The following is a 12,527-nucleotide window of genomic DNA, read 5'->3' on the forward strand; positions in this document are numbered from 1 at the left end:
GATTAAACCAAATACTAATACATCCCTCTCTTTTGAGAATTAAGAAGTTCTGCATGGATGGTAGGTCCTGTATTTTTTAACATCTCTGATAACAAGCATAAAAATCTATTCACTTGCCCTAATTCTTAATTTTCAGAGAGCTGCAAACAGAGACAGAATATGCTAGAGGAGAGCTTCAGAACTTACTTTGCAGTGAATGAAAAAAAATGGACTGAAAAGCAAAAAGAAGGATAGGGAAAGCATGCATGAAGAACCACAGCATGCCTAGACAGGGACATAAAGGATAGGGAAACAATAACCCAGGAAGGAATCTCTCCATCACAGCAGTTCAGAAGTTAAAGCCAGACAACAGTGTTGTACCATTAAAAAGGGTGCCATCAGTGTAAGCCATAAACTAAGAAAACCTTCTGTGCCACTCAGCATGGTGACTCCCCCACGGAGGACTGTGCTTATTTTAGGATTGTTCTTCAGCTTAGCAAAAGCATTCAGAGAATTAACATTAGGCTGCAGAGGTCCACAAATGCTTCTGGAAGGAAAGGGAATGATATGCTCTCCATATCCATGGTGAAGAAAATGACCAGAGAAGAGCTAAGGCTTCAACATAAAAAAAAAAAAAAAAAAAAAAAGTGTTTGGAATTGAAGAAGTGCTTCAGTACAAAGCACAGAAAGATGCTCCATTACCTAGAGGGCCTGCAAGTCACTGCTGTTAAACTTCATCAACAGATCAGACGAGACTCCTGTCAGGGATAACACTGGTAGTAGGGCTGATCCTGCTAGGACAGAGGGAGGTACCCATCTCCTAGCACTGCCATTGTACAGTTTGTATTTAAGTTTAAAGGAACAACCTAAAAGCTTCCCACAGGTCTTGTTAATTGAAGATTTTTTGTTTGCTTAACTGGCAATTTATGTCCGTTATATGAGACCATAGTCAGCTAGCTGTCTGCTAAGTGATGGCTAGCAACCTTAAAAATCAATTAAAAAGTGGAAATTCAGAGCGACTTTAGACTCAAATTCACACATGAAGAAGAACAACAACAAACACACCTGTTGTAAACAGAAACTGTTGTGGCAAAACTACAAAAGAATGATCTTTCCATTATTTATTTTTACCAAGAAATGCTTGTGTTTCCTCTTTAATTTCAAATTTCTGCATTTAAGAAGGTTGGTATCAGTATATAACGAAGTGAAGACCACAACAATTTGGGATTTTTATCATACTTAAAAACAAATTCATACATAGACAAACTGCCACTCATCACAAAAAATAGCTGTTTTCAGATGTCCTTTCCTTTTCCTGACCTAACAAAAGCAGGTTTCCTCACAGACTTAATACCTAATCAAGATGCAGCCAAACAAGCATACCCATTCTTGCTCCCTTCTCCAGAACTGAAAGCTCCCTTTTTGTTTTTGCTTACTAATCCATAGAAGCCTTTAAAATGGCACAAATACAGGCAGCAGCATTTTGCTCTCTAAATCAATTTTATCCTCAGCCATCAAGTAGATGTTCCAGCACAGAGAAAGAACAGTCCTTCCCTTCTAATTCAAAAATCCATACTACCATTGCCCTTGCAAACTGCTAAACAAGCAGTATCGGCAATTCACTTGTGTTCTGTAATATATTTACTGCAAATCCCAACGGCTTGCCTCCTAATGCAGTTTTCTATTGTGTCTGTTCTTGTCAATACACTGACTGGTCACCTTACAAGTAAGTTGCTTTGACCGACTGTTTATACAAACACCAGAAAGCTTCAAGATAAGTAAAAAAAAATACTAAATAGAAAAAAAAATCCATGATGCTTGGGGGAAGATGGAGGCACCAACAAAAACAGACAAACAAAACACAACAAAACACAAATTAACCTGTCCTCTGTTTTGCTAAAAAGGCTAGTTAGCTCTTCTGATCACTTAAGTAGCATGAGATATTTCCAGATAAGCAGCCCTGACGGCTAAACCCTCCAGCACCTCAAAGAACTTTAATTTGTAATTTAATCATCTGTGCAGATTTGTTCTTGCTCCGGAAGAACAAAGAATAAGAGAAACTCAGTCAATGCCCAATTAGAGATTAGAGGCCTCTTAAATGTTGTGCAATTCATTATTAGCCACAAAATACTGTTATCATTATAAGAACTTCAATGAAACCTACCAAACTGATTAATTTCTTCAACTATCCCCCCCAAAAAAGTATATTTGCTAATAACCAGTTTTGCTAGCAACTAAATCCTCACCAGTACTCTAAGAAATAAAGCTATAAACCTTTTCTCCATTCCATTTGCATTTAGGCATACCGTGATTATGCTCCTAAGCAAGAGGATCCAATGTTATATGGATTTGTTCACATGAATCTTAAAAAAAACAACCTTCCCTGTTGCTGTTCCAAATATAGGGGGAAAAAATAATTTAATCACTAGGCCTTATTTTAAAATAAATGACTTTAGGAAATAACTGCTTTTTAAATCTAGTCAGATTTAAACTAGAGCTCAGTTAAGAATAGACTCTGTTTTTTAAGTTCTAACCTACCCTTCAATCACCTCTAGCACTGTGTCATAAACAGACAAATAATTGCCAAAAAATAGGAAACAGGGCAAAGGAAGATTGTCAGCTCTCATAAAAGTACGAGGTCAAGCAGTGAGTGGAGCTTCATATGGATCTTTACTGGTTTACAGGTTTGTTCAGCAGTGCAGTCTAGAAAAAGACAGCGTACAAAAAAAGACTGCATACAACGAGTAAAAGATATATTTATTTTTTTTTCCCAAGAAGAGGATTCATTCAAAAGAGGGACAAGGACTTACTGAAGAAATGCAAACAGACCTTACAAGTTGAAGTGGGCAGTAAAAATAACACATTTAAACAGAATACACTGGGACACACTGGGAGCAGCCACCCCTAGCCTCAGTGTAAAGTGGTAAGTGATGGAACCATCACCATTCACGAGCATGAACTCAAATATGAAAGGTGGCTTCAACAGCTCAGCATTTCTTGGTAGCCAAGAAATCAGATATCAAAAACTTTATTAGAGAAGAAAAAAAATCCTGAAAACAATTATGCTGTCATATAAATCTCTGGTTCACCTAGACCCAGAGAACTGCATTTAGTTCTTGTGCCCTCATCCCAACAGGGTAGACTAAAAATGGAAAAGGTTCACGGAAAGGCAAGGAAGAAGATCAAAGCTATGGAACAACTCGTACTTTAAAGAGCTGTGTAGGCTGAGACTGCCCAATCTCAAAATGAGTCACCACAGGCAGCATATGACTGAGGTCTAAAATTTTGAGTGAACGGAAAAGGCAGCTAGAGATGAACAACCAAACTTCCTTGAGAACTAGAGGTTATCAAATAAATATAATATTAACTAGGTCAAAGAAAATCAAGTTTCCCTTCACAAACAAACGAACAAACAATTGCCTTGCTTGTCCTGCATTTGGGACAACCTTCTCCCCACAACAGCACAACTGAGGGTGAAAAACACATTAGAAAGCAATTTTACAGAAGAGGACAACTTGAACACGCACCAGCCTCACAACCTTTTGATGATGATGGCTATACCTCCTAGGAGAACACAATGGTAAGAGTATAAACTGCTGGTTGAGAAGGAAAAAAAAAAAACAACACACAACAACAAAACAAAGAAACAAACAAAAAAAAGTTGCCCTTCTTGCTCCCCTTTTTTGTCGAGAAGGAAGCAAACTGGAGCAAGTCACTGTGTGACGCCAGTAAGATGATCGGGGAGTCAGAGTACACAACATACCAGCAAGAAGTCATACATTCAGGCTGAACATGGGTCAACCTTTATTCAAGCACTTGACAAGCCACAGCCTAAGAATAACAACAAGGACCAATTTGTTAAACTACCTGTTACAGCACATACACTCTGAAAAATCAGCAATTCTTCCCATCAGCTTTTGTTTTCCCCTTTCTGAAAGTACGTGAGTAACTGCAATTGTTCAAGTAACTACATCCAGGGTCCAACTAAGAAGCATGATGTAAAAGATGAAAATAGTGTTTGACAAAACTGCCCTTAGGTACTCCCAAATCTTACATTCAGTGGAAAGGTGACGTCATTAACTCTACTCAAGCCTGCTATCGCTTTTAAAATAGTGTCTTCTGATAAACGTAAGTTAACCTAAAATTGGTTTTAGATTCATTCACTGTGTACTAATGGTGACCCACTATCAAACCCAGCAGATACTATCTTCCATTTTGCATAGGAGATGCAATGCAATTTTACCCTTTGTTACAAAACTGGAGTGCTGGAGTAGAGCAGGGGTGAAAGGCAATTCAAATACTTGTCAGCTTAGTTTGGTATTACAACCAGCAAAAGAGTAAAAGCGTTTAGCTTTCTCCCCAGAATCTGTTGTCAGAGAAGAGTTACTGCTTCACAAAGAATCTTCCTTCCTTTTCTTCTCCCTGCCCCAAAAAGTACCAGCTGTTTTTGTTTGGTTGGTTGGTTTGTTTTGTTTTCCCTGTTTGAAACAATGCACAAATAAAGCACACCAACATAAATTTAGTAACCTAAGTTCTGGCAATGCAAGGGAAGTTTGACAGCACAGCTGGTAGGAAAGAGCTCCTTCTTTCCCTCCGTGGCTCTGTGATGAACCTGAAATCTGGCAGACCAAGTCTAAAACGAGAGATGATCTGGCAGTATTTAACATATGTACAGTGTTAATACTATGACATACTATTTGATTAAGTTGTATATGAAGTTGACATAATAGATGGTATCTGACAATATGGTTATCTAAAAGCCACATGGAGACATATTTCACTGAGTGCCCTGAATCTGTCAGAAAACTTCTTAACAATGTCAGTCTTGAGCTTGAATGTGGTTCAAAAGTTGAGAAAGTCGAGCTCATTACTCCAGGCTTTCCTCTCTGTTCAAACTGGCACCTCCAGTCGCATCTGAAATGGCTACATTGGTGATACAACTGCGCTCATTTAGAAGTCCAATAGTTGTAGAGTATGTACAATTTGAAAGAAAAATATGCCCCAATTAAATTTACCATTTTCTCTTTTAAAACAAAAGCAGGTTCTGCACGTATACATATGACAGAGCCAACTACAAAATCCCCTTGAAACACTCACTGCACACCATCAAAACCTTTAGGATTCATGAAGTTTTTTCCTTTCAGTAATTAAAATGCAAGTAGGAAAAAAGAAAAAAAAAATTAATTTATCTTCAAATCCCTTTCAACAGCACAGCTGTCCTACTCAGGAGCTGTAGAGAGCTAACTAAGCTTCTTAATTCCCTTCTATTTAACCCACTCCTGAAGACTAATATTCTAATGAGATATCAGTAGAAGACTCGGTCCTTGAACGCATAGCATTAGAAATGATTTCATAAAGCAGTCCAGGATAAAACAGACATTTAATTCCTGTACAACTGGTTAACATAACACAGTTTAGGAGTTTGTATACTTTTCCATGAGAGGCAAGGTACTAAATGACAGGTCTGCCTCAAGGCGGGTCACAAAGATCACAATAACCCACCCAAAGAGAAGGAAACCCAGCTGTCACCATTGGGATAGCAGACACGCAAATACCGTAGTAGTTTATATAGTCTGTCAGTTGGTTCAGCAGTGATGAATTTTTCTTTCTTTGGCTGCCTGCCACTGAACAAAAGCTAATCTTGCACCTGAACAATCTAGGCATTAAACGCACAGGAAGTCTTATCTCCTGACTTATGACAGAAGATGACAGACAGAGCTGGTGAAAATAAAGAGGTGCTGCCCTAATAGCCAAGGGCAGCAACCCTTTAAGTACAGTGGGATTTTTAACGCCCAACAGACTCTACATCTTGGCACTAGTAGTTAATGCATCTGCTTTGCCAGCCACAGATGTCACAGTGGGAAAATCTGACTTGGATGAAATACCAGATGAGAAACTTAAGACCATACAAAACATCCTTATTCACTCTGTCTTCTTGACAAACATGAAAAGGGTATCTGCATGAAATGCACCTATCCTAAACAAATCCTCTGATACTTGTTTCTGTTTCAGAGATGCTAACATTAGTAACCATATACCACCTTAAGATAATTATCTCTGAAAACAGTATAAAAATCCAGACACAACATCCTCTTAAGAACCGATTTGAAACTCTTATTAAAACAGAAGCAAGAACAAAAGCAAACAAACAAACAACAAAAAAAAAAAAAACACCATACAAGCCAGCCAAAAATGCACCCAAAAGATTATTTCTTGACCAGTGTTTAGACAACTGGCTGAAATGCAACAGTAGTACCTGGATTTAAACATACTGTCACATATTCAAGTGAAAAACTCTGCAGTACAGCTGCTCGTGTACGGAAAGTTCACCTCAAGGAACTGTGTTTATAGCAACATTCAAGTCCTAACTATTTTTATTTTAGCGAGATTATAACAGATTACAGAATTGAATTGAGAGTTAAATAACTCTTCATTTAATAAACTGCTGATGAAACTTTATCAGTACAAGAAGTCAACCCTTTCATCAGTAGGCAAACTACAACTACATCATTTTATTGAAGTGACCCTACCTTCAACAATGATGTAAGCAGCGCACTGCATAAAGGAACACCAGCTCGGTATAATTTTTTATTTTTACATCAGCAGCCCAAGCACACTGAAGAGCTTCACACAGAGCGAGTACAGCATCCACATAGTAGGCAGGCCTTAAGAACATTAAAGCTTGTTCAGTGGAAAGTTTCCCCATCACTGCATTTTTCAGTAACAAAGATGTTGTCAGAAATGACAATTTTTCGTGTCCCCTGATGATGCCTTGCTAGCATTTGGTTATAAGCCATAAAGCAGGAATAATTTCAGCCTGTCAGGAGTCTAGCTAATGCCCAGTTTCCCCCTAGAGAGAATTCCTGTCAAACGTAATGAGAGCTCCAAAGGCCCTCTCTACAACATAATGAGCACTTAGGCCATGCTGGTGATCAGCCAGCAAAAAGCATCAGTTTGAGCCTGGCTACACCCTTGGGGCTAGACGTCACCAGTTTTAATAAGAATTATGATTACTATCTGCCAAAAGCCTCCTCAGAACTTATCGTTAGCAGTGGAAATTCAAAAGAATGTCATTGGTGGCTTTTTTTTTTTTGTCTCCTGTAAGCTGAGACCACCTACGTACTGAATTCTAACAGTGTTAGGCATCCTCACTGCAGGCATCTAAATCAAGAGTCTTTAATATGAAGGTGCTACTTTTAATCAGAATACTTAACATGTAAAAGCATGGTATCTAAGACTCATAACCAGGGAAAATTATTTATCCCTTCAAATGCTTTTTCTTCTGCTAAGAGCACACAGAGTAAATGTGCTCTATTTTCCCCAGCTAGAACCAACGCAGGTATAATGCTCTGCCATAAATCTTAAAAGCTTCCAAAGTATCACCGAATACTCGGTATGTAATTATAGTTGCCATACATACAGAGCATTAAACCCTTGCAATACACAGATGTTAAGGTCAAAGTGGAAACCTCAGTTCTGACACTCTTTAATCTTGTGGGCTTAATTGATTTTACCTGAAGTTAATTCCTAGTACATTTACTGTCAAAATCTTATGAAAATAACACACATTTTGAACCAAATGAAGCTTCTTTATGGATGTTGGCTTCCTCACAAGTTAGCCTGCCATGAAGTTAAGAATAAATTAATAGAGAGAATTCCAAAAATCACAGAGCATGAAAGAACTGCCTTACAGAAAGAATGATATTCTTCTAACACACACACACAGAAGACAATACTACAGCAGCTACAGTATAGGAACAAGTCAGCCACCACTCCAGTTGTTCCACTTGCCTCAGCAGTGTATCACTTTAAAAACAAGGAGGTTGTCTTAATATTCCTGCTTTTACCAGAATTTTGGATTCAAACTAGCACACCTCTAAAAAAGGCAACATGTAATACCTACTCAGCTTTGCAAACAGAAAGTTATTGTGGAACTACCATCCCATCTTAAGAAATGCAATATTTTTACTGGAAAACAAAACAAAAATCAAAGAGTTTGAGTTACAAAAGCAAAATTCAACTCTGCAATTCACTCACTTAATGAAAGTCTTTGAATATACTGAAGATCCGAAGCCTGAACTAATCAATTTCTTCGCTGTGCCCTAACCGGTCAGCCATGCTCTTTAATTTAATGAAACAAGAGTTTTAGATGAAATAGCACATACACTTCAAGAAAGAATTGTATTGTTGCACTTTGAAATGTGTCCAACTGTGCAACTTCATCTAATGATAATTTTTTTAAGAGGCCATCGATTTCTGAAAGACTTATTGTACCGGCATCTTGATGAAAAAGTGAATGTCAGCGTATCTACAGAATACTTACACTCTGCCATTAATGCTTTATTTGGCAGACAATGACTAGTCAATTGAGGGTCCTCCGGGCTGAGCAATCATTTAGCTTTTCTTCTCTTATGAGGTCCTTAGTGTCTTGTTCCACTTCAATACTCTTTTTATTCACCATTATAGGGGCCATAAGTGTGAATTTTATGGGAACTTGCAAACTTATAGTCATAACTTGAGCTTTCCAAGCCACTAATCTTTTCATACCTCTAAATGGCAAGGATTTGAGCAACTATCGCTACATATGCTACACACGCGTAAGACCAGTTCTACATAATCAAAGGCTCTTACCAGTGACAAAACAGAACCACACAAGGCACTGAATTACGTTTTTAAAAACCACAGAGACAAGACCTTTCCCACGTCTCACACCATCTTTCAGGACCAATACCAAGGAAGTCCTGTGGATTAACCTAACCTATACCTCACCTGACAGCAGGTAGGCAAAGGTCTGCTAATCACTGCTACAAATCAGCCTATTCAGACCCATGCTGAGGTCATCTGAATACAAACAGCACAGCTACATTTAAACACACTAGACAGACTGTAGATTATGTGGGTTAGAAAACAAAATGTCTTACCTGTTTGTGCATTTCAATGTTTAATCCATATGACATTTCATAATACTGCAAATAAAGGAGCATACATTATTTCGTTATGCGGGCTTACAGTGCATTAGAAGATATTTACTGAAATAAAGAAAAACAAACATACATACCATCACATAGTGCCTCTGCATTTCTGTCTTTTCGCTTGCCAGTTTCTCACATTCCAATTTAAGGCTACAAAATAGATCACACTTTAATGTAACTGTTATGTCATTGTTTTGACATTCACCACTTTATTTGTATTTTGACAGAAACAGATAATTAAAGAAACTCATAAACTAACATGCAAACACAGAGAGAAAAGTCTTAATTCATACTTTAAATACAAGGGCTGAACGGGAAATTTAGGAGGTATTTCATGAGTACTGCTTGAGAGCCCCGAAACCGCCTCCAGAACTGCTACACAGATGAAGCACTACAACTCTCAGGCTACGACAGGAACAGACTTTCTCCAAAGTTCTTCTGAGTAGCCAAAGTACTTCTTTGCATATGACGTTCAGTAAGTTGCAGCCAAGTAACACCATTCACGGTTGGAATTACAACTTGGGCACGTCTGCAATTCCTAACCTCAAAGAACCTCTAGCTTCTGTTATCTCACCCGCAGCTTGATGTAAGTAGCTTTGACTATCAATTACTACCAAGTTTGTTTTCTATTTTTGTTTTCAGAGGAGAAAAACAAGTTGCCTATCTTATCACTAACAGCAGTATAATTTTGACTACTTTCACTGAGGGCAAAAGCCAAAACATTCCCTTTGTTCTCTGGCAAACTGATTTTTCTCTTTTGTTCTCTTTTTTTTTTTTTTTTTTTAAATGAAACAAGCATCCTATGAAGCAATTAGTGTGTAAGCCACCATTTTCCATTTACAGTTGCAATGTTTATAGCTTACATTGTGATTCTAAAGTAATAAATGGCTTAGACAATGAAACAATCTTAGATAAGATTCAGACTACAGCATCATCAGGGGGAAAAGGGAAGCCTAATCAAAACCAAGCGATTTCTAGCATGGAAGGTCACAGAGGTCTTTTTCCTATTCAGGTGCACGTGAGTACAAAATACAGGAAGATTACGGACAAACACCTTTTGCACGCAAGAAACCATTCCCTAAATCCCTGCAGGCTCTCCCGCAGCAAGAGCAAACGCTTTCAACGGGAACGTCAGGAGAGCAGCACTGCAACTGGAAACGCAGCCACGGCTTCGGCAGGCTCACATTAACTTTGTGTCAACTCCGGTACTCGTGTGCTCCTTCCTACAATCCTCACCATGGCCTTCACACGAAGGAGCAAGCCCGAGATGTCACCTCCTTATCGCTCTGTGCCGCAGGATCCGTGCCGGTCTCCCTCCGAAACCCCCAAAACCCACGGTGCACAGCACAGCCACCTCGCACCCGCACTAGCAGGATGCAGCGGGTGCGGGGCACCCGGCACGGGTCTCGGTCGCCCCCTGCCCCGCCGCTCGCCCCCGGGGGATGCTCCGAGGGCAGAGGGGCCCGCAAAGCCCCGCGGCCCCCAGCCGGGGCTCCGCCGCGACTCCGCACGCCACCGCCTGGACGCCGCCGCTCGCTGCAGCCCCACCGAGCCCCGGGGGGGCGGGCGGAGGGGGGAGGGAGGGAGGGGGGGGGAACGACCCCAGCCCAGCCCAGCCCGGCCCAGCCCGGCCCCGGCCCCTGACCCCCCCCCCTCCCCATCCCGCTCACCTGTGGTACTGCGCCTGGAGGAACTGGAACTCCTCCTTGATGCGGTCGAGCGACTCCGGGATGGTGAATTTGAAAGGCTGGCCCGCAGCCTGGTGCGGGGTCTGGCGCGGCGGCGGCCGGACCGGGAGAGAGAGGCACGTTGAGAGCCGGGGGCCGGAGGGAGGATACGGGGAGGAGGGATGCGGGGAGCCCGGCCCACCCCCAGGCACTTGTTACCCACCTTCCCGTCCCTCATCGCCGGGGACGAGGCTCCCCGCGGGGCCGCCCCGTCCCCGTCCCGCCCGCCGTGGGGCTCGGCACAGCCCCGGTGCCAGCCCCGCCGCCGAACAAAGCGGGTACGCGGCCCCGTCCCGCACCCCCCCCCGCCCCGTCCCGTCCCGTCCCGCACTTACGGGGTGCCGGCTCTGCGGGAACATGGCTCCGGCCGCCGCGGGGGCTCCCTCGCAGCGCGGCTCACGCCCCGAGGGGCGGCGGGGGGGCGGCGGCGACGCTCAGTGCCCCCGCCGCGGGGACATCCCCGGGCTTGTGTCGCTGTCGCTCCGGGGACGGGACCAGACGGGACGGGCCCGGCTCCGACGGCCGGGCGGCTCCTCGGCTGCTGGGGAAATCCAGGCGGCGGGGAGCGGCGAGCACGGGACCGTCACAGGCCGGGGGGCAGAGGGAAAGTCTCCGGGGAGGGCCGCGCTGCTCCCGGGCGCCGGCGGGGGGGACGGGGCATGGGCAGCCCGCGGGGCGCCGAGCACGGGAGGGCGGCGGGACAACGAGGAGGAGGAGGAGGAGGAGGGAGGGGGCGAAGGGGGGTTGCGCGCAGCCGGCCCCGGCCGGAGCAGCGCCGGCAGCACATGCACGGCGCGCAGAGCCGGGAGGGGCTGCGGAGGGGGTGCCCGGGACAAAAGGGACACAAAAGCCGCCCGCCCCGTCGGATGGGGAAAAAAAAAATAATAATAATTAAAAAATGATTAAAAAAAAAAAAAAAAAAAGAAAATCAAAAGGCTGGAAGCGTCCTTGTCGGGGCTATCTCAGACGGGGCGCTCCTCCTCGCCACGGCTCGGCTGCAGCCTGCTGCGGGCGGGCGCGCACCGGGGCGCACATCTCAGCAGAGCCCCCCGAGGGCGGCGCATCGCAGCGGCGGCGGCGGCGGCATCCTCCTCTTCATCCTCCTCCTCCTCCTCCTCCTCGTCCTCCTCCTCCTCGTCCTCCTCCTCCTCCCCCCGCCCCACCGCACGGCTCCGCTCCGCTCCGCGATGGAGTTCGGGACGTCCGGGCTGGGCTGGGCCGGGCCGGGCCGGGCGGTGCTGAGCGGTGCGGGTGCGGGCGCGGGCGCGGGGCCGGGCGCGCGGCCGTGTCCGTGCGGGACGCGCCGCGCCGAGCCGAGCCGAGCTGAGCGGAGCCGCGCGCGCCGCTTGCATTAACACGCGGTTTCACACTCCGCCAGCTAACCAGCCGCACGGCCCCGCCCACGCCGCCGCGCGGGGCTGGGGGGGGGCGCGCCGCCGCCGCCGCCCGCCCAATCGCCGGCGCCGGCGCCAACGTGGGGCCGTGACGCGTTGTGGGGCCGCGGGCCAATGGGGAGAGCGGCCGGCGGAGCGCCGCTCTGCCTTTCGCTGGGAAGCGTTTCTGGCGGAGCGGCGGGAGCGCTCGGCGCCGGCCAATAGGAGGGCGCGGAGCGCGCCGAGCGGCGGGGAGAGGGGAAGGTCGGTGGGAAGGAGAGCGGGGAGGCTGAGCTGTCAATCAAAGTAACGTGGGGCCGCCGGGCGGGCGGGCGGGAAGGGGAGGGGAGAAGGGAGAGGAGGGGCGGGGCGGGGCGGGGCGGCGGGGCTGCCTGCGCGCACCCTGCGCGGCGCCTGCGCGTCCCTGCGGCCGGGGCTGCCGGCTCCGCGAGGCGGGGCGGGGCGGGGCGGGGCGG

General features: G+C 45.3%; 1 protein-coding gene across 4 annotated transcripts in view; it reads right to left on the minus strand.

Annotated features, from left to right (window-relative positions):
* TLE1 (TLE family member 1, transcriptional corepressor) overlaps nt 1-12,033 on the minus strand; it is a 76,689-nt gene extending 64,656 nt beyond the window's left edge. For all 4 annotated transcript variants that reach the window (XM_082784367.1, XM_082784369.1, XM_082784366.1 and 1 more), the window contains exons 1-4: nt 11,014-12,033; nt 10,622-10,722; nt 9,038-9,101; nt 8,901-8,945 (exon numbers count right to left, since the gene is read on the minus strand). In XM_082784367.1, the coding sequence (XP_082640493.1) occupies nt 8,901-8,945; nt 9,038-9,101; nt 10,622-10,722; nt 11,014-11,037 (234 nt within the window). In that variant the 5' untranslated portion in view covers nt 11,038-12,033. The remainder of the gene's footprint in view (nt 1-8,900; nt 8,946-9,037; nt 9,102-10,621; nt 10,723-11,013) is intronic.
* Nucleotides 12,034-12,527: the final 494 nt, after the last annotated feature.

This window comes from Aythya marila (genome assembly GCF_965140915.1).
Source record: "Aythya marila genome assembly, chromosome: Z".
NCBI classification, from domain to species: Eukaryota; Metazoa; Chordata; class Aves; order Anseriformes; family Anatidae; genus Aythya; species Aythya marila.